The sequence below is a fragment of the Rana temporaria genome, chromosome 5 (assembly GCF_905171775.1).
Source record: "Rana temporaria chromosome 5, aRanTem1.1, whole genome shotgun sequence".
NCBI classification, from domain to species: Eukaryota; Metazoa; Chordata; class Amphibia; order Anura; family Ranidae; genus Rana; species Rana temporaria.
Window position 1 is genome coordinate 41345432 of NC_053493.1, and position 25048 is coordinate 41370479.

General features: G+C 45.8%; 1 protein-coding gene across 1 annotated transcript in view; it reads right to left on the reverse strand.

Moving 5' to 3' along the window:
* STEAP2 (STEAP2 metalloreductase) overlaps nt 1-24813 on the reverse strand; it is a 39985-nt gene extending 15172 nt beyond the window's left edge. Inside the window, exons 1-4 of the mRNA XM_040352449.1 lie at nt 24477-24813; nt 19159-19678; nt 16637-17164; nt 11177-11341 (exon numbers count right to left, since the gene is read on the reverse strand). Coding sequence (XP_040208383.1) covers nt 11177-11341; nt 16637-17164; nt 19159-19647 — 1182 coding nt within the window. The 5' untranslated portion in view covers nt 19648-19678; nt 24477-24813. The remainder of the gene's footprint in view (nt 1-11176; nt 11342-16636; nt 17165-19158; nt 19679-24476) is intronic.
* Between the last annotated feature and the right edge of the window lie 235 nt (nt 24814-25048).

The following is a 25048-nucleotide window of genomic DNA, read 5'->3' on the forward strand; positions in this document are numbered from 1 at the left end:
CACTTAAGACCCGGACCTTTAGGCAGCTAATGGACCCGGCCAGGATTTGCGATTCGGCACTGCGTCGCTTTAACAGACAATTGCGCGGTCATGCGACGTGGCTCCCAAACAAAATTAGCGTCCTTTTTTTCCCACAAATAGAGCTTTCTTTTGGTGGTATTTCATCACCTCGGCAGTTTTTATTTTTTGCGCTATAAACAAAAATAGAGCGACAATTTTGAGAAAAATGCAATATTTTTTACTTTTTGCTATAATAAATATGCCCCAAAAATATATAAAAAATATTTTTTTTCCTCAGTTTAGGTCGATACGTATTCTTCTACCTATTTTTGGTAAAAAAAAAAGCGCAATAAGCATTTATTTATTGGTCTGCGCAAAAGTTATAGCGTTTACAAAATAGGGGATAGTTTTATGGCATTTTTATTAATATTTTTTTTTTACTAGTAATGGCGGCGATCAGCGATTTTTTTCGTGACTGCGACATTATGGCGGATACATCGGACACTTTTGACCCATTTTTGGGACCATTGTCATTTTCACAGCGAAAAGTGCTATAAAAATGCACTGATTACAGTGAAAATGACAATGGCAGTGAATGGGGTTAACCACTAGGGGTGATAAGGGGTTAAGTGTGACCTAAGGGAGTGATTCTTATTGTAGGAGGGCGTGGCTGTAGGTGTGACGTCACTGATCGTCGTTTTCTATAACAGGGAACAGATGATCAGTGACAAGAGAAGAACGGGGAAGGTGTGTTTACACTCACCTCTCCCCGTTCTTCAACTCCTGTGACCCGATCGCGGGACACCAGTGGCGATCGGGTCCGTGGGTCCCGTGGGCGCGGTCATGGAGTTTCGGACCGGGTCGCGGGCGCACGCCCGACCCACGGCTGGACACTTAAAGGATCACTAAAGGTAAACATTTTTTTGCTGAAATGACTGTTTACAGGGTATAGAGACATAATAGTTAACTGATTCCTTTTAAAAACGATTAAAAATAGATAAAAAACAATCATATAATGTGCCTCTTAGATGCAAAAACAAAACTGAAAGTAGTTTAGTCTTTGCGTGTTATTTTATGCCTCTGTGCTGGACAGTGCCATAGAGAGTCATGGCTAGGAAAACGAAACTAAACTCTCCCATGGCTTTTTTCATAAGGAGCCAGACAACCAGGACATGTCCAGAACAGAGAGGAATTACAGCAACATCAGAGCAAAAACGAGCAATGAGGACATGAAACCAGGACTGCAGTAAGGTAAAGGAAGCTATTTAGCTAAAAAATATATTTCTTTAGTGACCTTTTAAAGGGCAAGGTACCTGTACGTGCCTGTGCCCAGCCGTGCCCTTCTGCCGACGTATATTGGCGTTAGGCGGTCCTTAAGTTAAGGTGACCAGATTTTTAAAATGAAATCCGGGGACATTTAAAAAAAAAATTTAAAATTATTGGCAAATGGTAAACTATTTTATAAGCCTATTTTCCTAAATGATATATGCAGTGTATGTGGTATGTGTTTATGGAATGATTGTATGATATACATGTTGTTTCTCACACTTCCTCCACGAGATAAAAAAAAAGATACTACTTAGAATTTTTGGGGAAATGTTAAGAAGATAAGCTACAGAAAAACCTTGAAGGATGGGGAGATGGAGCTAAACTAAAATCCAATCCGGGCAGGGGTGGCTCCAGACAATTTTTTTGGAGGTGCTATGGTGGTGCTTGAGGTAAAAGTGAGGGCGCTAATGTGGTGCGCTACCTGTGGGCGTGGCCAGCAAGTTGCCTTGGTCAGAAAGTGGAGGATTCTTCATGGCGTACAATGGTGATCAGTATATCCTGGCCTCTGTATACCCATAAAAATCTAAAAAATGCAGCACAACTCTACACTTCCTTTATACAATTCTACAAATGGACTTATAAGTGTAATGGGAACACCCATAAAGTAATATCCAGTTCAAATCAACCAATGTATTGCAATATAGTAGTGATGGTATCGCCCCCTCTGCAAAAATATTTAGAGAAATTGCAGAGCTTCAATGTGCAAATAATGGTGTCACCCCCTATATACAATAATAATAACAGAGATGCAAATCAAGCAGTGTATTAAAACATAGTAGTGATGGTGTCACCCTCTCTACAAAAGGTAAAAAATATCGTAGAGCTGCAATGTGCAAATCATGGTGAAACCCCCTATCCCCCTGTATATCAATTGTACATTTTATTATGATTATATATCGGGGGTTCACCACGATTTGCACATTGCAGCTCTTCAATATTTCTTGAATATGAAGTTTAAATTGCTAAATTTAAAACCTAATAGGGTTTCAATTAAAGTCCCAACAATTTATTTTCCCTACAATATTTCTTACTTTTTGTAGAGCGGGTGACACCATCACTACTATGTTTTCATACACTGCTTGATTTGCATCTCTGTTGTTATTATTGTATATAGGGGGTGACACCATTATTTGCACATTGAAGCTCTGCAATTTCTTAAAATATTTTTGCAGAGGGGGTGACACCAGTGATACTATATTCATATTACAATACATTGGTTGATTTGCACTGGATATTCATTTATAGGTGTTACCATTGCACTTATAAGTCCATTTGTATACTTTAATAGATGCAGTGTAGGGCATTGCTGCATTTCTTGTTATTGATTTGCGTTAGATGAGGGAACCAGCTAACAAGATTCTCTTATTGCTTTTGAGATTTTTTTTGTTGAATGTCTGTGGTTTTACTTGATTTGTTATGTGTTCTCTATACTACTTCTCTATACTGGTAACCACTGGTCCTGTATGCTGGTGGTCAGTGTACCCCTTGTATGCTGTTGGTACGTGCAGGGTTCAGAAGGATGTTAGGTGCAGGGTTCAAGGGGATGCTACGTGCAGGGTGCAAGAGGATTCTATGTGCAGGGCTCAGGAGGATGCTACGTGCAGGGTGCAGTGCTCAGGAGGAGGATTCGTGCAGGACTCAGGAGGATGCTATGTGCAGGGTGCAGGGCTCAGGAAGATGCTACATGCAGGGGGTTGCTACGTGCAGGCTGTGGGGCTTAGGAGGATGCTACATACAGAGTGCAGGGCTCAGGGGGATGCTATGTACAGAGTGCAGGGCTCAGGGGGATGCTATGTACAGAGTGCAGGGCTCAGGGGGATGCTATGTACAGAGTGCAGGGCTCAGGGGGATGCTATGTACAGAGTGCAGGGCTCAGGGGGATGCTACGTACAGAGTGCAGGGTTCAGGCATGCATTACATACAGAGTTCAAGGTTCAGGCATGCATTACATACAGAGTGCAAAATTCAGAAGTACATTACATGCAAGGTGCAGAAAAAATAAATCAGGAATTAAAGAAAAAAAAAAACGCACATACACCGCTGAACACTCAGTTCCCCCCTTCGCTCTGAGCAGAGATCTGTGACTGTCTGCTCTGTCCCTCCAATGCTCACTGGAGCGCTGGGCTGTGGAGGGGGCGGGGCTCAAGTTCTTGGCAGAACACTGAGAGGCTGAGCCAGCTGCTGGTCAGGCATCTGGGTGGATCGCAACTTTAACCTTCCTAGAGTCTGTACCAGCTCTGTTATAATCAGCCGACAGCGGACTTCAGTCATAGGAGTGCAGAACAAAGTTCTGGGCATAGATAGCCACATTATCTGCGGTTATCTACGCCCCCCCCACTGTCTTCTGGGAGTCACACGGGTCCCAGAAGACAGCAGGGACCATTCTGATTGTGCAGTGCAACACGCGCATGCGCAGTAGGGAACCAGGAAGTGAAGCTGCAAGGCTTCACTTCTTGATTCCCTTACCGAAGATGGCGCACCCGAGGGACAGGTTGGCTTCGGGTGCCGATATCGCGGGCGCGATGGACAGTTAAGTGTCCTTATTTTAAAAGTCAGTAGCTGCAGTATTTGTAGCTGCTGACTTTTAAAAGAAAAAAATTTGGCGGAACTCCGCTTTAATAACTTCTGTTAGAGGTGCCATAAGTGCAGCCAGTGTTAGGCCCCTTTTACACTGACACGTTTTTCAGGCGGTTTAGCGCTAAAAATAGCGATGTTATACTGCCTGAAAAAATCGTGCCCTGCAGGCTTCAATGTGAAAGCCCGAAGGCTTTCACACTGAAGCAATGCGCTAGCAGGACTGCTCCAAAAGTCCTGCTAGCGCATTTTTGGAGCGGTATAGGAGCCCCTCCTATACCGCTCCTTCCCATCGAAATCAAGGGGAAGCCACAGTAATACCGTCGGCAATGCCGGCGGTATTAACCCTTTTTTCGGCCGCTAGCGGGGGTTAAAACAGCACCACTAGCGGTTGAATATGACGTTAAATATGACGGTATAGTGGACCTAAAAATCGCACCGCTATACCGCCACCGCACCCCCACTGGTCTGTGTGAAAGGGGCCTAAAGACTGTTCTGGTACATTATTAGTTAACAGAAAGAAGTTGTAGGTAGCTGAGTAGCCTTACTTACAGTGTCTGAGGGGGAGGGGATGCCAAGGTATGCAGCATGCAATCTATCTGTGTGTGCTCCAGAGATCCTGAGGACTTGGTGGAGAAGAGTCCAGTGCAGCAGAAGATAGTTGAGATGGAGTTTTGATAGAAGAGCAAACCTGTCTCCACTCTTCAGAGGTTGTGTCTCTGCTTGGTGACTGCACTGCTCCCCCTTCTCTCTTCAGGATTTGTTATGCCTGGGTGCAGTGATTGGTGGGTGCAGCTGGTCTGTGTTGTTCTGTAGGGGGAGGTCAGTAGCTCCCCAGGAAAGGATGCTGGACAGAGATGTTTCTAATTTGGACATCCAAGACACCCCCCAGGGTTGTGCCCAAACACTGCCTGAGTAGTAAGAGTGATTGGAGCTGTTACGGCCAACCTCTTGATGTCGGGATGGGCGGGGCCAATATGCGGAGCTCCGCCCCCTTCTTCAGACAGCCCGTGCACAGACAAATAGCCTGTGTTTATGCAATGGTGGGTGGGGAGAAAGGTGGCAGAGGGCAGGACCAATTGTAACTAGTGTATATGTACCCACAGCGGTGTATAATAAACCCGAATTATACACCGCTGTGGACACATATATTCTAGTTATAAATGGTCTTGCTCCCTGCCACCTTCCTCCCCGCCCGCCAATGTGCATAAACGCTGGCTATTTGTTTATGCACGGACTGTCTGACAGAGGGGGCGGAGCTCCGCATATCGGCCCCACCCATCCCGACATCAGACCCTGGATTTGACAGCTCCACTCACTGTCAGTGTCACTGCTGGTCGTTCGCTCCCGGCTTGCCCACCAATCCAAACCAGGCTGGATGGATATTTTCATTGCTGCATGTCCTGGTTGGGCTAGGCTGTCAGCAGAAGTATAGGCACCCCCCTGAATCCGGGGACAGATCCGGGGACAGACGTGGTCCGGGGACAGTGTCCTCAATCCGGGGACTGTCCCCGGAAATCGGGGACGTCTGGTCACCCTACCTTAAGTGGTTAATGAAAGCATTGCTTTCTCTCTCCAGATCCTACAGAATCCTCCACAGATAGACAAAACCTTTGGAAACTTCTCAGCCGATATTTCTGTATAAAAACCTTGGATTGATATCACAGTATTCTGCAGATGTGTTGATGATTGTGGGAAGCACTGGAATATCTTTAACACATGTATAGAGCTCAGAATATGAGACAGAAGCAGGACGGGGTGACCTACTTAGAGATAGCAGGAGGATCGCTGGGAAATGATGGCTTGCGTTTAGTTGCAGAATATTTTATGCAAATCAGACAATTAGAAGTTGTCTAAATTTAGGATCACATTGAAATTGGCAAACACAGTTGATAAACAACTAAAAAAGTGCATCGCATACATACAGGAGAAACTGTATCTTAAATAGTCATAAATGATAAATAAATAATACAGTGACAACACATTAAGTAGTGCTAAATAGTGAAAAACATATACCGGTATATAATGTCCATAGAAATTTAAAAACAAAACATTGTGGATAATACACCTCTGAAGTGAATAGAAGTAGATATAAAGAGAAGTATGCAAAACACATTCCTTAATCTATCTGAAATAAAAAAAAAAAGTTTTGCCTTCAGTTCCAATTTAAATTGGTTGCAAAGGCAAAAGGTTTATTTTATCTTATTGTATTCTATGCATTAAGATAAAAAGCCTTCTGTGTACAGCAGTGTCCCCAGCACCCCTTAAAGCGGAGTTCTACCCAAAAGTGGAACTTCCGCTCATCTGATTCCTCCCTCCCTCCGGTGCCACAATTGGCACCTTTCGGGGGGGGGGGGCAACTCAATATTGCGGCCCGTGACATCACCGCGGGGCTCCCTCCTCCTCCCCCGGCCCTCAGGCCAATAGGAGAGAGGAGCGGGGCCTCACGCATGCGCAGTAGGGTTCCCGGCGTGAAGCCGAAAGGCTACACTGCCGGGTTTCCTTACCCAAAATGGCGGTGGCAGCACCCGACAGCTGTATGAAACATCAGCTGCGGGTGCCGACATCGCTGGACTCCAGGACAGGTAAAGCCCCGTACACACGATCGGGATTTTCATCAGGAAAAGTCAGTCAGAAATTCTGATGGGAAAATTGAGAACAAGTTCTCAATCTATTTCTGTCGGAATTCCCAACAGAAAAAGTCAGATGGAGCCTACACACGGTCGGAATTCCCGACCAAAAGCTACCATCGGACTTTTTCTGTCGGGAATTCCGATCGTGTGTACAGGGCTTAAAGGGGTTGTAAAGGTAAATGTTTTTTCACCTTAATGCATCCTATGCATTAAGGTGAAAAAACATCCGACGGTACCGGCCCCCCCCGAACCCCCGTTTGACTTACCTGACCCCTCGAAAGTCCCGCGCGCATCCACGTGATCCTCTTTGGTTCCCAGCCTGGCCGTTGATTGGCTAGGCTGGACGGATTGATAGCAGCGCAGCCATTGGCTGGCGCTGCTGTCAATCACAGCGGATGACGCGGTGCACCGGGGGGTGGGGCCGAGTGATACAGTCGGCGGCTATGCCCGCCGCTGTATCACGGGAGCGTGCTCGCAAAAGCTTTCCACCATGGAAAGCTTTTGCGAGGAGGAGCCAAGACAGCCGCCGAGGGACCCCAGAAGACAGGGTTAGGGGACACTCTGTGCAAAACGAGCTGCACAGTGGAGGGAAGTATAACATGTTTGTTTAAAAAAAAAAAAAAGTTTGCCTTTAGTGTTCCTTTAAGTGTCCTATTATTAAACGCCAGCAGCTGCAGTATGTGTAGCTGCTGGCTTTAAATATTTATTTTTCCGGGCGGAAGACTGCTTTACTACTTACCTGAGTTCCATCTCTGTCCAGCGATATCCAAAAGCCCCTCGGCTGTCCGAGACTCTCTCTCCTTATTGGCTCCATCGGCTGCCATTGGCTCATGCGGCTGTCATTTAAAGTCAGGTAGCAAATCAGGAAAGAGAGGGGGTGGGACCGAACGGCAGTTCCGATTCGAAGCTCGGGTGCCCCCACAGCAAACTGTGGGGGCACTCAGCAGGGAGGAAGGGCTAGAAGCAGCGAAGAGGGACTCAAGTAGAGGAGGATCTTGGCTGCACTGTGCAAATCCACTGCACATAGCAGGTATGTATAACATGATTGTTTTTCCTTTTTCTATGTATTTTTCAGAAAGACTCGTCGTTCCGGAGCCACTCTGGTATAACATGATTGTTATTTAAAAACAAATAAAAAAATAGATTTTACAATCACTTTAAGCTTTGGAAACATTTCCCAGAAACAGAGAACATTCTATGAGTAAGTCCTTAGCCGTATGACTGTGATGCAGCAATAAGGGAGGAAACTAGACATGACATGCAAACGCTAAAGGAAGAAACATGAAGCCAAAGTAAAGCTCAGTGTTGACTTAGGATTTCTAAACTGATTTAGGATTTCTAAACTTGACGTTTTGGTGTTGGCAAATGTGCTCTCTTATTACGGGAGTAATCCATTAACCCAAACAGGTTTCAAATAAACAGCTTCTGTGTACAGTAAGAGCCGGTTCACACTGGGGCGACACGACTTCGGGGGCGACTCGGCAAGGCGTCCTGAAGACGACTTCAGAGGCGACTTGCAAAATGACTTCTGTATAGAAATCAATGCAAGTCGCCCTGAGTCGCCCCCGAAGTCGTACAAGAACCTTTTTCTAAGTCGGAGCGACTTGCATCGCTCCTATTAGAACGGTTCTATTGAATAGAATGGGACGCGACTCGTCAGGCGGCTGAGTCGCCTAAGGCCTCGTACACACGACCGAACATGTCCGCTGAAATTGGTCCGTCGGACCAGTTTCCGTGGACATATCCGACCGTGTGTAGGGCCGACCGTGTGTAGGGCCGACCGGACAGTTTTCCCGCCTAGCGGACAGGTTTCCAGCGGACAAATGTTTCTTAGCATGCTAAGAAACATGTCCGCTCGAAGCCTGTCCGTCGGACATGTCCGATGGTCAGTACGACTCATCGGACATGTCCGCTGGCCCGAGAACCCGCGCATGGCGTCAAAGTCATTCGACGCATGCGTGGAAGCATTGAACTTCCGGGTTCGCGCACTTTGCCGCGTCATCGTCGCCGCCACGTCACCGCGTCGTCACCGCGTCGTCTGTCCGCGGGGAATTTGGTCTGATGGTGTGTACAGCCATCAGACCAAATGATCCCAGCGGACATGTCCGATGAAAACGGACCGTTTTCATCGGACATGTCCGCTCGTCTGTACGAGGCCTGACGAGTCGCCCAGTGTGAACCGGCTCTCAACGTAACTGTGATTATATTCATATTATTATACACGATTTATATAGCGCCAACAGTGTGCGCAGCACTTTACAATGTAGAGGGGGGGGACAACACAATTACAATACAGTTCAATACAGAAGGAATAGGAGGGCCCTGCTCCTGGAGCTCACATTCTAAAGGGAGATAAACTGATGAAGGTGGCTTGGGCATGGTTCTTAGGTGGGTGTGGGATAGGCTTCCCTGAATAAATTTGTTTTCAGGTATCTCCTAAAGGTGGACAGGGTGTGTTTTGACCAGTGGGGTAGTGGAAGCCAGTGAAGGAATTGGCAGAAAGGGGAAACAGTCACAGACCGGTTAGCGAGGTGTATGAGTCTGGCAGCAGCGCTCATAATAGACTGAAGGGGGGATTGCCTGCCTAAGGGTAGGCCATTGAGGAGAAAGTTGCAGTAGTCGAGGTGGGAAATAATCAAGGAGTGAATAAGTTACTTTGTGGTGTTGTTAGTCAGGAAGGGGCAAATTCTAGAGATGTTACGGAGGTTACGGCGGCGAGATTTAGCCTATCAGGCGTCCAATCATAGGAGAGGAGGATCGGAGAAAACACATGGAGGGGAGAAGACACCGCTCGTCGTCACCTGCTTCCCCACCGAGACAGAGTAATTGCAGGGCAGATGGCGAGCGGGTGGGGGGCATCACAGTTTCAGCATTGGATGGCACAGTGGCAGCATTGGATGGCCCGGTGGCAGCATTGGATGGCACAGTGGCAGCATTGGGAGCATTTGATGGTACAGTGGGAGCATTGGGAGCATTGGATGGCACAGTGGCAGCATTGGATGGCACAGTGGGAGCATTTGATGGCACAGTGACAGCATTGGATGGCACAGTGGCAGCGTTTTATGGGCACAGTGGCAACGTTTGATGGGCGCAGTGTTTGTTGGGCACAGTGAGGCTGCAATTGATTTTTTTTTTCAATTTGTTTGCGCCCCCCCCCCCCCCCCCCAAAAAAAAAAATTGTAGCACCAGCCGCCACTGGCTCACAATAACACCCCTCCCTGCAGTAGTTAGGACTGCCAACTCCGCCACAAAGAGAAGAGGAAGAAGACCTGATAATGTGACGGAAAAAGGAAAAACTACAAGCCAAAGTAAAGTTCATTGTTGACGCAGGGTTTCGAAAGATGATGTTTTGGTGTTGGCAAATATACTGTATTTTTGTGGAAGAATTTCTTAAGCCTGAATTCAACAGCCAATGAAGCCAATGCAACTGTGATTATTAGCAACTGTAATGGACAAAAAATAACTTAAAGTAAATAAGTGGTGGACAGGTGACCCCATAAGGTGCCACATCATATCAACCTAACACAATCAAAGCACTACTGGAGCAACCGAAGGTCCTATGAAAAAACGTTTGAAAAGGCAATATTTGCATAGGTTTAGGAACAAGCCTCGCACCCCCCACATGGTGACAGTGCTCAGGCATCGAGCATTGCATTATGGGATGGAGGAGAGGTGGTGTGCCTACTTTCCACATATTTTGGCAGTTGAGATATTGCAGGGGACATCGGCAGAGCTGTCAGCAAGCAAATAATGGCAAGAAAAGTGCAATGTGCCACCCTATAGTGCCGGGGTTTCCAAACTTTCTAAACAAAGGGCCACTTTACAGTCCTTCAAACTTTAGGGGGCCGAACGTTGGCCAGTAGGAGAAGAAATTGTTCAGGCGTCAGTGAGAACAAACAGGTCCCCATCTTTGGTATTAGGAGGTGGAACAGTTTCCCATTGTTGGTGTCATTGGAAGGAATAATTCCCCATCATTGGTGTCAGTGGGAGAAATAGTGCCCCATTATTGGTGTCTGTGGGAGAAATATCATACACCATTGTTGGGGCTGGCGTCAGTGGCAGGAATAAGGCCCCATTGTTGGTGTCTCTGGGGGGAATAGTGTCTCAAGGGCCAAATAAAGGCCTGCAAAGGGCTGCATCTGGCCCCCAGGCCACAGTTTGCAGACCACTGCTATAGTGCCTGCTATCCGCCACAAAAATAGGTTTAAAAGGGACACTGTCAAAATCAGGGCAAAGGACAGTGTCTGCAGATAGCCCACTCCCTAGGCTTTTATCTCCTCCAACCCCAACCCCCCCCCGGCAACATTCGAGATGGTCTAAGCTCCAGTGATGGCCAGTGTCAAAGCTTAGACAGGGGAACAATGTCCCTTCCCCCCTCACTGAAAAGTGTTTTGGGCTCTATTGATGTCCACGTGCTGTCCCATGAAGAAGGTCACATGCTTGCTTATACCTGGCAGCCCCACTCCATAAGTCAAACCTCCCAACTTTTTGAGATGAGAATGAGGGACACCTATCAGCAAAAGTATGCAGGCATAGGACACACCCCTTGTCACGCCCCCTTAAAGGAGAATTGTACAAATTATGCAGATACTGTCGTTTCTTTAAGACCCTCTGTCTGCTGACTAAAAGCGTTCTGGTACCTGAATGAAGCTGAATTCTCTCCAGTTTAAGGCGCTATTGACGGAAGGGATGGAGGTCACCGCCAGTAAGGAGAGCAAGCCAAGGCTCATAATGCCGAATGAGATGTACATTTCCACTCTCCACACTTCTTCTTCATTCCACGAGTTATCCACGTTACCATGAACCTAAAAAACACGGACCGTTACATCGTTGTAGACAGTTAAACAGATTGCTTATAATAAAATAAAGCTTATGCCCTGTACACACGAACGGGCTTTAGCCCGACCAAACTCACATCGGAATTCCGACGGAGGAAAAGAGAACACGTTCTCTATGTAATCTCGATGGAATTTCTCCGATGGGGCATACACACGGTCGGAATTTCCGATGGAAAAAGTCCGTCTTGACTTTTTCCATCGGAAATTCCGATCGTGTATATGCCCCATTGGAGAAATTCCATCAAGATCTCAAAAAGGATATTGGAGAACTGGAGAAATTACAGAGAAGAGCAACCAAACTGATAAGAGGAATGGAGGAGCTCAGCTATGAGGAAAGATTAGAAGAACTAAATCTATTCACTCTTGAGAAGAGGAGAATTAGGGGGGATATGATCAACATGTACAAATATATAAGAGGTCCATACAGTGTACTTGGTGTTGAGTTATTCACTTTACGGTCAACACTGAGGACAAGGGGGCACTCTTTACGTCTAGAGGAAAAGAGATTTCACCTCCAAATACGGAAAGGTTTTTTCACAGTAAGAGCTGTGAAAATGTGGAACAGACTCCCTCCAGAGGTGGTTCTGGCCAGCTCAGTAGATTGCTTTAAGAAAGGCCTGGATTCTTTCCTAAATGTACATAAAATAACTGAGTACTAAGATTTGTAGGTAAAGTTGATCCGGGGTAAATCCGATTGCCTCTCGGGGGATCAGGAGGGAATTTTTTTCCCCTGCTGTAGCAAATTGGATCATGCTCTTCTGGGGTTTTTTGCCTTCCTCTGGATCAACTGTGGGTATGGAGTTGGGTGTATGGGATTGTATTGTGTTTTTTTATTTTGTTTGTTTATTTTTTTGTGGTTGAACTGGATGGACTTGTGTCTTTTTTCAACCTGACTAACTATGTAACTATGTAAGATTACATAGAGAACGTGTTCTCTTTTCCTCCGATCGTGTGTACGAGGCCTTAGAGGATGGGTGGATAAGCTGACATGATCTGACTTTCCAAAGGTGACTCCTAGATCAGACATAAACATGAATGCTTGGGTCACCTAAGCATTTGTGTTTTTTGCAATAGAGTGAAGATATGGAAGTAATATGCACACACCTTTACTACCAGTTTATTTCAGAGGGACACAGTAGTGATATTACAAGGTTTCCTTATCAGTCCAATCATAATTTCCTCTGAAATCTCTCAACTGGTGACATTTACAGTCCACAAATGTAAGAATGTTGCCTGATACAATTAAAGGGGTTGTAAAGGTACAATTTTTAGACGACCTTTTTCATCTAAAGTAATGCCCCAAAAGTCGGGGGTCGTCTTATACGCCGGGTACCTGTGTGTCAGACGGCGGCCATCCATTATTCAAAAGCCGCGCCTCCTCCTCAGACTGTTCCGTGACAGGCGGAACACTAATTTTCCCAGCAGAGCCTCTGTTCAGTGTTCCGCCTATCACGTATGCCTTCTCATCCTCGGCCTCGGACGAGAGGACATCCGTGATAGGCGGAACACTGAACAGAGGCTCTGCTGGGAAAATTAGTGTTCCGCCTGTCACGGAACAGCCTGAGGAGGAGGCGCGGCTTTTGAATAATGGATGGCCGCCGTCTGACATACTATGCAAACAGGAGAAGGTAGGGAGATCATCGAGGCAGGGAATGGAATGGTACAGTGAGGTCGGCAATGGCACAGTGAGGCATGTAATAATTGCACAGTGAGGCATGTAATGATGGCACAGTGAGGCATGTATAATGGCACAGTGAGGCATATAATAATGGCACAGTGAGGCATGTATAATGGCACAGTGAGGCATGTAAAAATGGCACAGTGAGGCATGTAATAATGGCACAGTGAGGCATGTAATAATGGCACAGTGAGGCATGTATAATGGCACAGTGAGGGTCTTATACGGTGTGCAGTGGATTTGCACAGAGCAGCCTGGATCCTCCTCTTCTTGGGTCCCTCTTTGACGCTCCTGGTCCCTCACTCCTTGCTATAGGGGCACCCGAGCCAAGTCACAGCTTCCTGTGCCCATTCAGACATGCAACCATGTCCCGACCCCGCCCCCTCTCTCTCCTGAATGGCTGACTGACTTTGATTAACAGCATCGGGAGCCAATGGTGCAGCTGCTGTCTCAGCCAATCCGGAGAGAGAGTCTCGGACGGCCGGGACACTCGTGGACATCGCGGGATAGAGATGGGGCTCAGGTAAGTATTAGGGGGGCTGCTGCACACAAAAGGCTTTTTATCTCAATGCATAGAATGCATTAAGATAAAAAAACCTTCTGTCTTTACAACCCCTTTAAGGCTTCATGTACACTACAGCTCCTAAACTCAACTGCATAAAAGCCTATGAGAGATTTATTTTCACTTCCTGTTGTGTCTCCAGGACATAAAATGAGGGAAAATGTCTTCAATGGGACAAGAAGAAAAAAATCAGGCAGGGGTTTAAACATATATGTAAAAACAGTTTTAGCTGTAGATACACTTTGTAGTAGAACTAAACTCTCTCAGTCAACATTAACCATTTGTATTCCTTATGCTGCTAGCCTTAGTAAATAGATAGGAAAATATATCATAGTTACTTGTTTTTAACTTTTTTTTTTTACATTTCTTCAATCACTTCCTGGTTTCTGGCCTAGGCCTAAATGATGTCATACATCTCAGGAGTCTTCATGGGCCTTTGTTTTTCTTTAATCTGGAGGAGGGGAGGAGAAGTGGAGGAGGAGCACACCCTCTTGCCTGTGTTTCCTCAGATATGGGGACCCGTCAGAATTTGTAACAGAAGTGGCGTTCCGTCGCCGCCATCTTGCTACACCCTGCATTTGTCCACAGTAAGGATACAGCAGTGTTTCTCAATTCCAGTCCTCAGGCCCCCCCAACAGGTCAGGTTTTCAGGCTTTCCATTATTTTGCACAGGTGATTTGATCAGTTTCACTGCCTTAGTAATCACCACAGCCTTTTCATCTGAGGGAAATCCTGAAAACCTGACCTGTTGGGGGGGCCTGAGGACTGGAATTGAGAAACACTGGGATACAGTAAGAAGGCGGCAAGCGGACATCGTGTTACACCCCCCGCAGTCTTGCATTTCACACTTATTTTTACCAGTGAACTCTGCTTATATCATGAAATACAGGATTAAGAAATCCAAGATTGCTGACTTGGTGTTGAATTTTAAAAGTAACGGCCAGCCTGCTAATCTCACAGGTTTGCTAACATAACAGAACACTGTTGCTTTCAAAAATCATCATCAAAACAGTCTGACGGGCTTCTAAATCCCGTATTTCACGATATATACTGAGTTTACAGTTAAACGGTGGGTGTAACAAGATGTCCGCTTGCCGCCTTCTCAGTGTATCCTTACTGTGGAGGAGTGCGGAGTGTAGCAAGATGGTGGCGACGGGAACGTCACTTCCATTACAAATTGTGACGGGTTGCCATATCTGACAAAACACCTGCATGCTTGTGCTAAGGGCAGATGGATAACAGGGAGCAAATGCTATATGAATCCTTTGCCCTTACTCAAGATGGCCACGGCTAGAAATGTTAGGGGGTTGTTTTTCAAAGTGATATCTCAACAAAATGAAAACATGGAAACATAGATGGATGGGTGAGTTTGCTTTGAACATTGAATTAAATAGCATTTTTAGTTTAGTTCGGCTTTGAGCAGACTTCATGAAAAAGCAGTTTCATTCACTGTTATCCTACTGCATGAACATGTAGTTAAAATTACACTTTTTATTTAAAGTGTTACTAAACCCAGGACCCTGCATTCGCTATATCTGGTCTCCCACAGTACACAGAACATGGACACGCAATTATTTTAGTAAATAGAAACTGCTAAATACCTTTTCTCATCAGCAGTTAGAGCAGTCTTGTGACTTCTATCAGTGTCTGGTTAAAGCGGAGGTTCACCCTACAAAACAAGTTTCTACCATGCCATCCAGCATACTAGCGCGAGCTACAGTATGCCTTTATTTTTATTTTTTTGCGCCGTACTCACAGTTTAATCCCGTAGTTAAGTTTCAGACTCCCCGCGGGGAATGGGCATTCCTATGCAGAGGGAACATGATTGACGGCCGGCTATGGCACGTCACACTTCCCGAAAATAGCCGGAGTAGGACTCAGCTCTTCACGGCGCTATACGGCGCCTGCGCACAGACTAGGAGCTGACTGCGCAGGCGCCGCAAAGAGCCAAGTCCTATTTCGGCTATTTTCGGGAAGCGTGACGAGTCATAGCCGGCCGTCAATCATGTTCCCCTCTGCATAGGAACGCCCATTCTCCGCGGGGAGTCTGAAACTTAACTAAGGGATTAAACTGTGAGTACGGCGCAAAAAAATAAAATAAAGTCATACTGTAGCTCGCGCTAGTATGCTGGATGGCATGGTAGAATTTTTTTTTTAGGGTGAACCCCCACTTTAAAGCTTGTAGGAGGAGTTTTCATTTCCCCCTGATCGTCCTATGAGGCTGCAGGGCCCCTGACCCTCTGTCTGCGCTAACTGGCTCTGTGCTGATCACATGCACCCTCGCAAGAATAAAAAACTCTCTAGCAGTATGCACCAAACTGAGCATGTGCAGCTTGCCCCCAAGGCTCGGTTCTATCAGCAGATAGATTGGGGACAGTGAAAGAAGGGGAGGTTAAAGGAGTTGTAAATAAAAAAAATGTTTTTTTTGCTAAAAATTACTGTTTACAGGGTATAGAGACATAATAGTTAACTGATTCCTTTTAAAAACGATTAAAAATAGATAAAAATCAATCCTATAATGTATCTGTAGTTTCTAGTTTTGTTTTTGCATGTTGTTTCCTGTCTCTGATGTACAGAGCCACAGAGCCAATACAGGGCAGTGATGGTTTGGAAAACTAAACTGATTGGTGCTGAGGGGTTTTAGACACACAGTAATCACACCTCCTTGATTAGTGACTACAGAGAGAAAGCTCCCAGTACTATGGTTATCAGGAAACAGACAACCAGGAAGTGTGGAGATCAGAGAAGAATTACAGCAACTTGAGAGCAAAAACGAACAATGAGGACATGAAAACAGCACTGCATTAAGGTAAAGGAAGCTATTAAGATAAAAAAAAATTCCTTTACAAACCCTTTAAGGAGAAGACAGGATTAAACAGCCTTTTTACACAATGCAGAGGATTAACCCCTTAGGTTCCACAGTGAGTATAACAAGCATGCTTTACTGCATATACAGACTGATTTTACTGTTGTGGGTTTAATATCTGAAGCCCTAAATCATTATCATTCAAGCATCTCTCACCTGTTGATAAGCAGTATTGAGAAATGAGTAGCGCTCGGACCTTCTCATAGGCAAGCACATGCTGTAGACCACATGGACGGCTGCAAAGAAGTAGCTGAGCAGACCGAGCTGTTTCCGACACTGCAACCAGTTCTCCAGCCAGTGCGGGAAGCGTCGGTACTTTGTGCCATAATACAGCTGGTGGGCCGCGGCCAAGAGCCCCGACAAGTACACCAATGATAGGAGAGTGATGGCCACGACCGGTAAGGTCTTATTCACAATCTCTATAGGGATCTTGTAGAAGTCACTCTGCTGGTTTTTAAAGTACGGGTGAATGATGTCCCTGACGAAGGAATAGATGAAGAAGAAAGTTGCCAAGCTGATGGCCACCACGACAGGACCCTTCCACGGGGTGAAGAGACGGAGAGGCAAGTTTTCAATCTCTCGGGAAGAAGATAATGTCCCCATGTCAATTGGAATAAAGTTCATCTGACGAGCAAGCTCTATGACTTGATGGCGCGCCTGGACGTTATTGCTGCAGATATATACCTGCAAACACCACACAAGGTCATTAGTATATTAAAAAGAAAGCACACCTCATTGTAGGAGCCTTTCAGGTTTTTTTCAGCTTTTAAGACATCATATGACTCACGACGCTCCTTATTTATGGAGTTTTAATAAGTGAAACATTCCTGATCATAATATAGCAGCAAGCATTATTCTGATGGCAAGTATAATTCTATAATAAAAAACTTGCCTAAATGATCCCAGCTCTTTTTAAAGTGGAACTAACCTCTTTGCTTTATGCAATTACAGCAACAGTTTATTTTTTATGGCAGCACACTGATGTGACTCCCATAAGCATGTGTGGGAGTGACGTCATCACGGCTTGGCCATTCAAGGGGGCAAACAGAGTGAACCCAGAAGGAAGACCAGAAGAAAATGACCAATGGAGCTCTGACAGTGCATCTGTGGAGGGCATCATTTAATGGGTAAGTCTGACTTAATGTGCTAATATACTGATAGGTAGATTCACGTACAGAGGACTAACTTTAGGTTGGCCTAGCCTAGTGTTTTTAGGCTACACCGCCGTAAATTATTTAGGCTAGTAGTGATTCTCAAACCACTTACCTGCTAATTTTCAGCGGCGTAGCCTAAACCGAACGGGCGTAAGGGCGCCTAATTCAAATTACTAGGAGGGGGGCGTGTAGTATGGAAATGAGGCTTGACCTCACGTTTTTTGAAGTTTTTTGCTACTGCGCATGCGCCGGGCGACTACATTTCCCAGTGCGCATTGCGGCTAAGTACGCCGTACGGGCCTATTGATTTCGATGTGGGCGTAAACGACGTAACTCCCGATTCGCGGACGACTTACGCAAACAACGTAAAAAATTCGAACCTCGCGGCGGGAACGGCGGCCATACTTAACATTGTTATTCCACCTCATAGGTGGAATAACTTTAGGTGGCCTATCGCATACGGAAACAACGTTAATTGACTGCGGCGGGCTCGCGTTCGTTCGGGAATCGTCGTAAATTCTCATTTACATAATCTAGGCCGGCCGCAATGTAAGCGCCACCTAGCGGTAAGCCAAAACATTGCAATCTAAGATAGGACGGCGCAAGCCATCCTATCTTAGATATGTTTAAGTGTATCTCTGTTAGAGAATACACTTAAACATAGGTCGGCTTAGATTCAGAGTTAGGTCGGCTTATCTGTAGATAAGCCGGCCTAACTCTTTGTGAATCTACCTATATGAATACTAGCATATAATGGCTTAAAGTGGTTGTTAAGCCACTCTAACCTGTATATACCATTAGCACTGCCTCCTATTGTAGTCTCCCCCTCTGTGTGTGATTTATAAAAATAAATGCTGCAAATACCTCATTTCACAGCCAATATTGAGATCACATGACTGGCCAGCTTTCTCCTTTCCTCCTCTGAGAGATGCAGGGGGCAGGGTTGATATTCCTCTGCTGATGTCAGCCTGGAGGGGAGGAGGAGAGAGCTGGCTGGTCATGTGATCGCAATTTTGGCTCTTAAATTAGATATTTACAGCATTTATATTTGTAAATCATTCACAGAGGGGGACACTGCAATAGGAGGCAGTGCTGATGGTGTATACAGGTTAGTGTTATGAGAGCAGCAGGAGGGGGAGGGGTGGCTCACACACAGACAGAGAGGGGAGGGGGAGGAGGACACAGGAGCAGAGAGGAGAGCAGATACAGGCTGCTGATGATGGAGGCATGTAAACTGACCACGGTGTCTGGTCTCAGCAGCCATGATAAACCGTGGTCAGTTTACATAGGGAAGGGGAGAAACTGGCAGGATTAGCCAGGTTGTTTAGGTGTTACAGGGGGCCAAATGACACAGGACAAGCACTGTGTCATATAACACGCTTTAAAGAAGTAGGATCAATTTTTTCTTTTTTGGGGGGTTAACAAATGCTTTAAACCTCCTGGGAAGAAATATAGTGAAGTTTATTTTCACTTAAAGGAATACATGATATAAAGATGGTTCTGTGTAAGAGGTTTCTAACTTACTTGGCTGCTGGCATCCTTTGGACCGAGTTGCATTGCCCATGCAGAGATGACATTGAACCCTTTAACCACATAGCAGTCTGAGAAGAGGGAGGACAGATATTCGGCGTTGGATTCCGGGTACTGGTCCACTCTCATGTTATTGCTCACATCCACCAGAATCTTCCCGCTCAGTAAATGCTTCAAGTCCCACAAAGAGGAATAATGTTCTCTGTGTATTGCTACAAAGATGATGCTGGCTTTCAAAATGGCATCCTCATGGTGTGTCACGTCCACCACGTGTGGGAAAAAGTCGGCGGCACATTTTGGTTCTCGGCTTCCGATCACCACGTGATAACCGCACCTTATAAGCCGGATGGTCAAGGATTTGGCAAAGTCTCCACTCCCCAGTATGCCTATTGTAGTTTTTTCCTCTTTGACGCCATTTGTGCCATTGGGTAAGAAAGAGTTGTTCACACTCTTCGGACTTCCCATCATTGTGATGGACTCCATAGTTTAGTAGATTGTCTTCTGTCCTTTATTACTGGAAAAACAAAAAATAGCTTTTAATTCTTTTTGACTTTGACAAAAACTCAATGCCTGTACACACGATACGAAAATCGGAAGTAGAATTTCATCCGTCGAATGATCTGCCGATTTTCAGATCGTTAGTACGGAGCTTTCGACGGCCGATTCTAATTTTTCGTCAGACAAAAGCTTGATGTGCAGACTATAACATTTTTGTCTGACGTGAACTCAACGTCCGATTTTCATTTAACCACTTAAGCCCCGGACCTTTAGGCAGCTAAATGCCCAGGCCAGGTTTTGCGATTCGGCACTGCGTCGCTTTAACAGACAATTGCGCGGTCGTGCGATGTGGCTCCCAAACAAAATTGGCGTCCTATTTTCCCCACAAATAGAGCTTTCTTTTGGTGGTATTTGATCACCTCTGCGGTTTTTATTTTTTGCGCTATAAACAAAAATAGAGCAACAATTTTGAAAAAATGCAATATTTTTTACTTTTTGCTGTAATAAATATCCCCCAAAAACATATATAAAAAAAAAATGTCCTCAGTTTCGGCCGATACGTATTCTTCTACCTATTTTTGGTAAAAAAAATCGCAATAAGCATTTATCGATTGGTTTGCGCAAAATTTATAGCGTTTACAAAATAGGGGATATTTTTATTGCATTTTTATTATTTTTTTTTTTTTTTACTACTAATGGCGGCAATCAGCGATTTTTTTCATGACTGCGACATCATGGCGGACACTTCGGACAATTTTGACACATTTTTGGGACCATTGTCATTTTCACAGCAAAAAATGCATTTAAATTGCATTCTTTATTGTGAAAATGACTGTTGCAGTTTGGGAGTTAACCACAGGGGGCGCTGTAGGAGTTAGTGTTCACCTAGTGTGTGTTTACAACAGTAGGGGGGTGTGGCTGTAGGTCTGATGTCATCGATTGTGTCTCCCCTATAAAGGGGATGACACGATCGATGCGCCGCCACAGTGAAGCACGGGGAAGCCGTGTTTACACACGGCTCTCCCCGTTCTTCAGCTCCGGGGAGCGATCGCGACGGAGCGGCTATAAACGAATAGCCGCGCCGTCGTCCAGGATCGCTCCCCGAGGGAATCCGCCCGCCGAACGGACACGCGCAAAGGCAAGGACGTATATATACGCCCATCTGCCTGTCCGTGACATTCTGTGGACGTAAATAGTCGTGTGGCGGCGTTAAGTAGTACGGACTTGTAATGAACGGATGAACGGTCCGCTCGTGTGAAAGGACCCTTAAGGCAGTGATGGCGAACCTTGGCAACCCAGATGTTTTGGAACTACATTTCCCATGATGCTCATGCACTCTGCAGTGTAGTTGAGCATCATGGGAAATGTAGTTCCAAAACATCTGGGGTTCCAAGGTTCACACTTAAGGTGTCATTATACCAAGACATTTTGGACAGTTTCATGCTCCCAACTTTGTTGGGACAGTTTGGGGATGGCCCCTTCCTATTCCAACATGACTGCGCACCAGTGCACAAAGAAAGGTCCATAAAGATATGGATGAGAGAGTTTGGGGTGGAGGAACTTGACTGGCCTGTACCTCAACCCTTCTCATCCAACATCAGTGCCTCACAAATGCATTTCTGGAAGAATGGTCAAACATTCCCATAGACACACTCCTAAACCTTGTGGACAGCCTTCCCAGAAGAGTTAAAAGCTGTTAGAGCCCTTTCACACTGTTAGCGGTAAAGCGCCGCTAGTTTTAGCAGCGCTTTACCACTGTTAAAGCCCCTGTTTATACAGCTGTTTTAACCCAACTAGCGGCTGAGGAAAGGGTTAAAAGCGCTGATGCGGAAGAGCTTTTCAGGTGCTTCGGCAGCGCTGCCCATTGATTTCAATAGCGGGGGCGGTGTAGGAGCGCTGTATACACTGCTCCCGCAATGCCCCAAAGACGCTGCTTGCAGAGACGCTTTTCCGGCTGTATAGCCGCGGTGCCCGATTGATTTCAATGGGCAGGAGTGGAGGAGGAGCGGTATACACACGGCTCCAAACTTTATTTACCGTCCTGCTAGCGCACCGCTCCAGTATGAAAGCCCTCGGGGGCTTCACATTGGAGAGACAGCGGCAGCTGTTCCAGGTTGCTTTGCAGGCGCTATTATTAGCGTCAAAGCGCCTGCAAAGCGACCCAGTGTGAAAGTTTTGAAAACAACTTCTATCAGTCACTGGCGTCCCCCCGTTTTCCCTACCTGAGCCCTGGAATGTCCCACAGCGAGGACGTGCCGTCTCTCTGCCCAGGGTTCTCGGCTCTTAACTGGCTAGATTGATAGCAGCACAGCCATTGGCTCCCGCTGCTGTCAATCAAATCCAATGACGCGGGCGGCGGAGGGGGCAGGGCCGAGTCCTGCAATCGGCGGCTATGGACGGCAAATGCTGGACACGGGAGCGCGCCCACAAGGTAACCCCCCGGGAGAGTGCTTATCCTAGGGGGGGGGGGTCATCTGATGCGGGGAGGAGCCGCTAGAGCCGCCAGGGGACCCCAGAAGATGGTGTTCGGGGCCACTCTGTGCAAAACGAACTGCACAGTGGAGGTAAGTATGACATGTTTATTATTTAAAAAAACAAAGGGCCAGATTCACAAAAGAGATACGCCGGAGTATCTACTGATACTCCGGCGTATTTTCAAATTTGCCGCGTCGTATCTTAATTTGTGATTCACAAACAAGATACGACGGCTTTTGGCTAAGATCCGACAGGCGTACGGCTTCGTACGCCTTTGGATCTTAGGCTGCAATACCTTGGCCTCCGCTGGGTGGAGTTCGCTTCGTTTTCCAGCGTCGGGTATGCAAATTTGCTTTTACGGCGATCCACGAAGCTACTCGCGTGCGTTACGTCGTCGCAAGTCGTTTTTTTCCCGTCGCAAAGTTAAGGCTGCTTTTTCATGCCTTAACTTTAGACCAGCCATGTTAAAGTATGGCCGTCGTTCCCGCGTCAAATTAAAAAAAAAAAATTTCGGCGTAAGTACGTTACGCATGTCGCCATTCACAAACACGTTGGGGCGCCGTAATTTTGCGCAAAGCACGTCGGGAAATTTACTAACGGAGCATGCACAGAACGTTCGGCGCCTAATTTAAATGGTACACGCCCCATTTAAATTAGGCAGGCTTTACGTTACACCGCTGCAAGTTTACAGGTAAGTGCTTTTTGAATCAGGCACCTACGCTAAAAACTTGCGGCGGTGTAACGTAAAGACGATACGTTACGCCGCCGCGATTCTTTCTGAATCTGGCCCAAAAAGCGGAACCTTTAGTATGACTAAAGTTCATGTGCGTGTAAAGGCAGCCGTCCCAATACTTTTGGTAAGTATAGTGCACATATACACACACATACATATATATATATATATATATATATATATTCTACATTGTACATATATATATATATATATATATATATATATATATATATATATATATATAAACATGCATTGTAGATTATATAAAAATATATATATGTATATAAATTCAACATATGATATGGGCAGAGCCAGTCAGATGTGTTATAATGGTGAAAGGAAAATCATTCTATTTTGTATATATATATATATATTATAGAGGTAAATAATGATATATTATAGATAATTTGCTGGATTCAGGTACACGTGCCTAACGTTAGGCAGGCGTAGCGTATCTCATATACGCTACGCCGCCGTAAGTTAGTGAGGCAAGTGCTGTATTCACAAAGCACTTGCGTCCTAAGTTACGGCGGCGTAGCGTAAATGTCCCGGCGTAAGCGCGCCTAATTCAAATTGTGAAGAGGTGGGCGTGTTTTATGCTAATGAATCGTGACCCGACGTGATTGACGTTTTTAACGAACGGCGCATTCGCCGTCCGTGGACGTATCCCAGTGCGCATGCTCCAAATTACGCCGCAAAGACTTATTGGTTTCGACGTGTACGTAAATTACGCCCAGCCCCATTCACGGACGACGTATGCAAACGACGTAAACATTTTAAAATTCGACGCGGTTCCGACGTCCATACTTAGCATTGGCTGCGCCATCTTTTTGGTGGAATATCTTTAGGCCTGAAAACGCCTTACGTAAACCGCGTATCTTTACTGCGACGGGCAATCGTACGTTCGTGAATAGGCGTATCTCGCTGAGTTACGCATTCTAGGCGTAAATCAGCGTACACGCCCCAACCGGCCGGCCTAAATAGACAGCTAAGATACGGCGGCGCCCGCGGTCGTATCTTAGCTAGATTTAAGTGTATCTCAATTTGAGAATACACTTAAATTTAAGACGGCGCGGAATCAGAGTTACGACGGCGTATCTACTGATACGCTGGCATAACTCTATCTGAATCTGGCTAAATATATATAATTGTAACCACATATTACAGACAGGATCGGGCAGATGTGTTACAATGGTGAAAGGAAAATCATTTTATTTTGTATGTATATATATATTATAGAGGTAAATAATTATATATTATAGATAATATATATATAATTGTAACACATATTACAGACAGGATCAGACAGGATCGGGCAGATGTGTTGTGATCGGAAAGAATACATTATATATATATATTTATAGATCGTACAGTAAATATGTCTATTTATAAACACTCTGCAGATTCTCATTATAAATGTAACATATTCCAGGCGGGTGTGTTACAATGTTGCAGGAAATAAACATTTGTATGGGGAAAAAGCATTCCCTATCGAAGGAATGGATGGAGTGCGGGGAGGAAATGAAGAGATGACTGTATCCATTCATCCATCCACCCCCCAGGATGGCCCCTCCCCCTCCCCAGGTATACAGAGGTATACACTCACCTGTGTGTGATGGCTCAGGGTGACAATGTCCAGTGCGGGGACATCATAGAACGTCATACCAGTCTGCTGCCCAGCCGCCTGCAGACGAGGACTAGGTTCTGCGCAGCCCCGCCAATCACTGAGCGCCTCTAAGTAGCCGCCTGCCCTGCGGAGGATGAGAGGAGCCCGCTGATTGGCTGAGGCTGGCTGCGCTGTAGGAGAGAGGATGGAGCTGCTGGATCCAAGGAACTGTGAAGAGTGTTCCATGTATGATGGTGCGATGGTCTACAGAGATAGGAGAAGACAAGGTGCATGGCTCTATTCCCGCTGACAGGATGTCCTTGTCTCTGAACACACAGCAGGGTCATGTGTCTGGATTCAGCATGCAGACGTCACAGCTCCAATTTTGGGAATGTCCCTGACGTATATATTAGTCCCTGTGTCCTGTCCTTCTAGAAAAGGTCATAGGTCATTCAAGTGTCATTATCCCTTTTTCAATTTTCGTCTGCACACATTAATATGCATGTTTTAGACCTGACAATAAAGTATTATTATTGGGCTAGATTCAGATAAGGGGCGCGCACTGATACGGC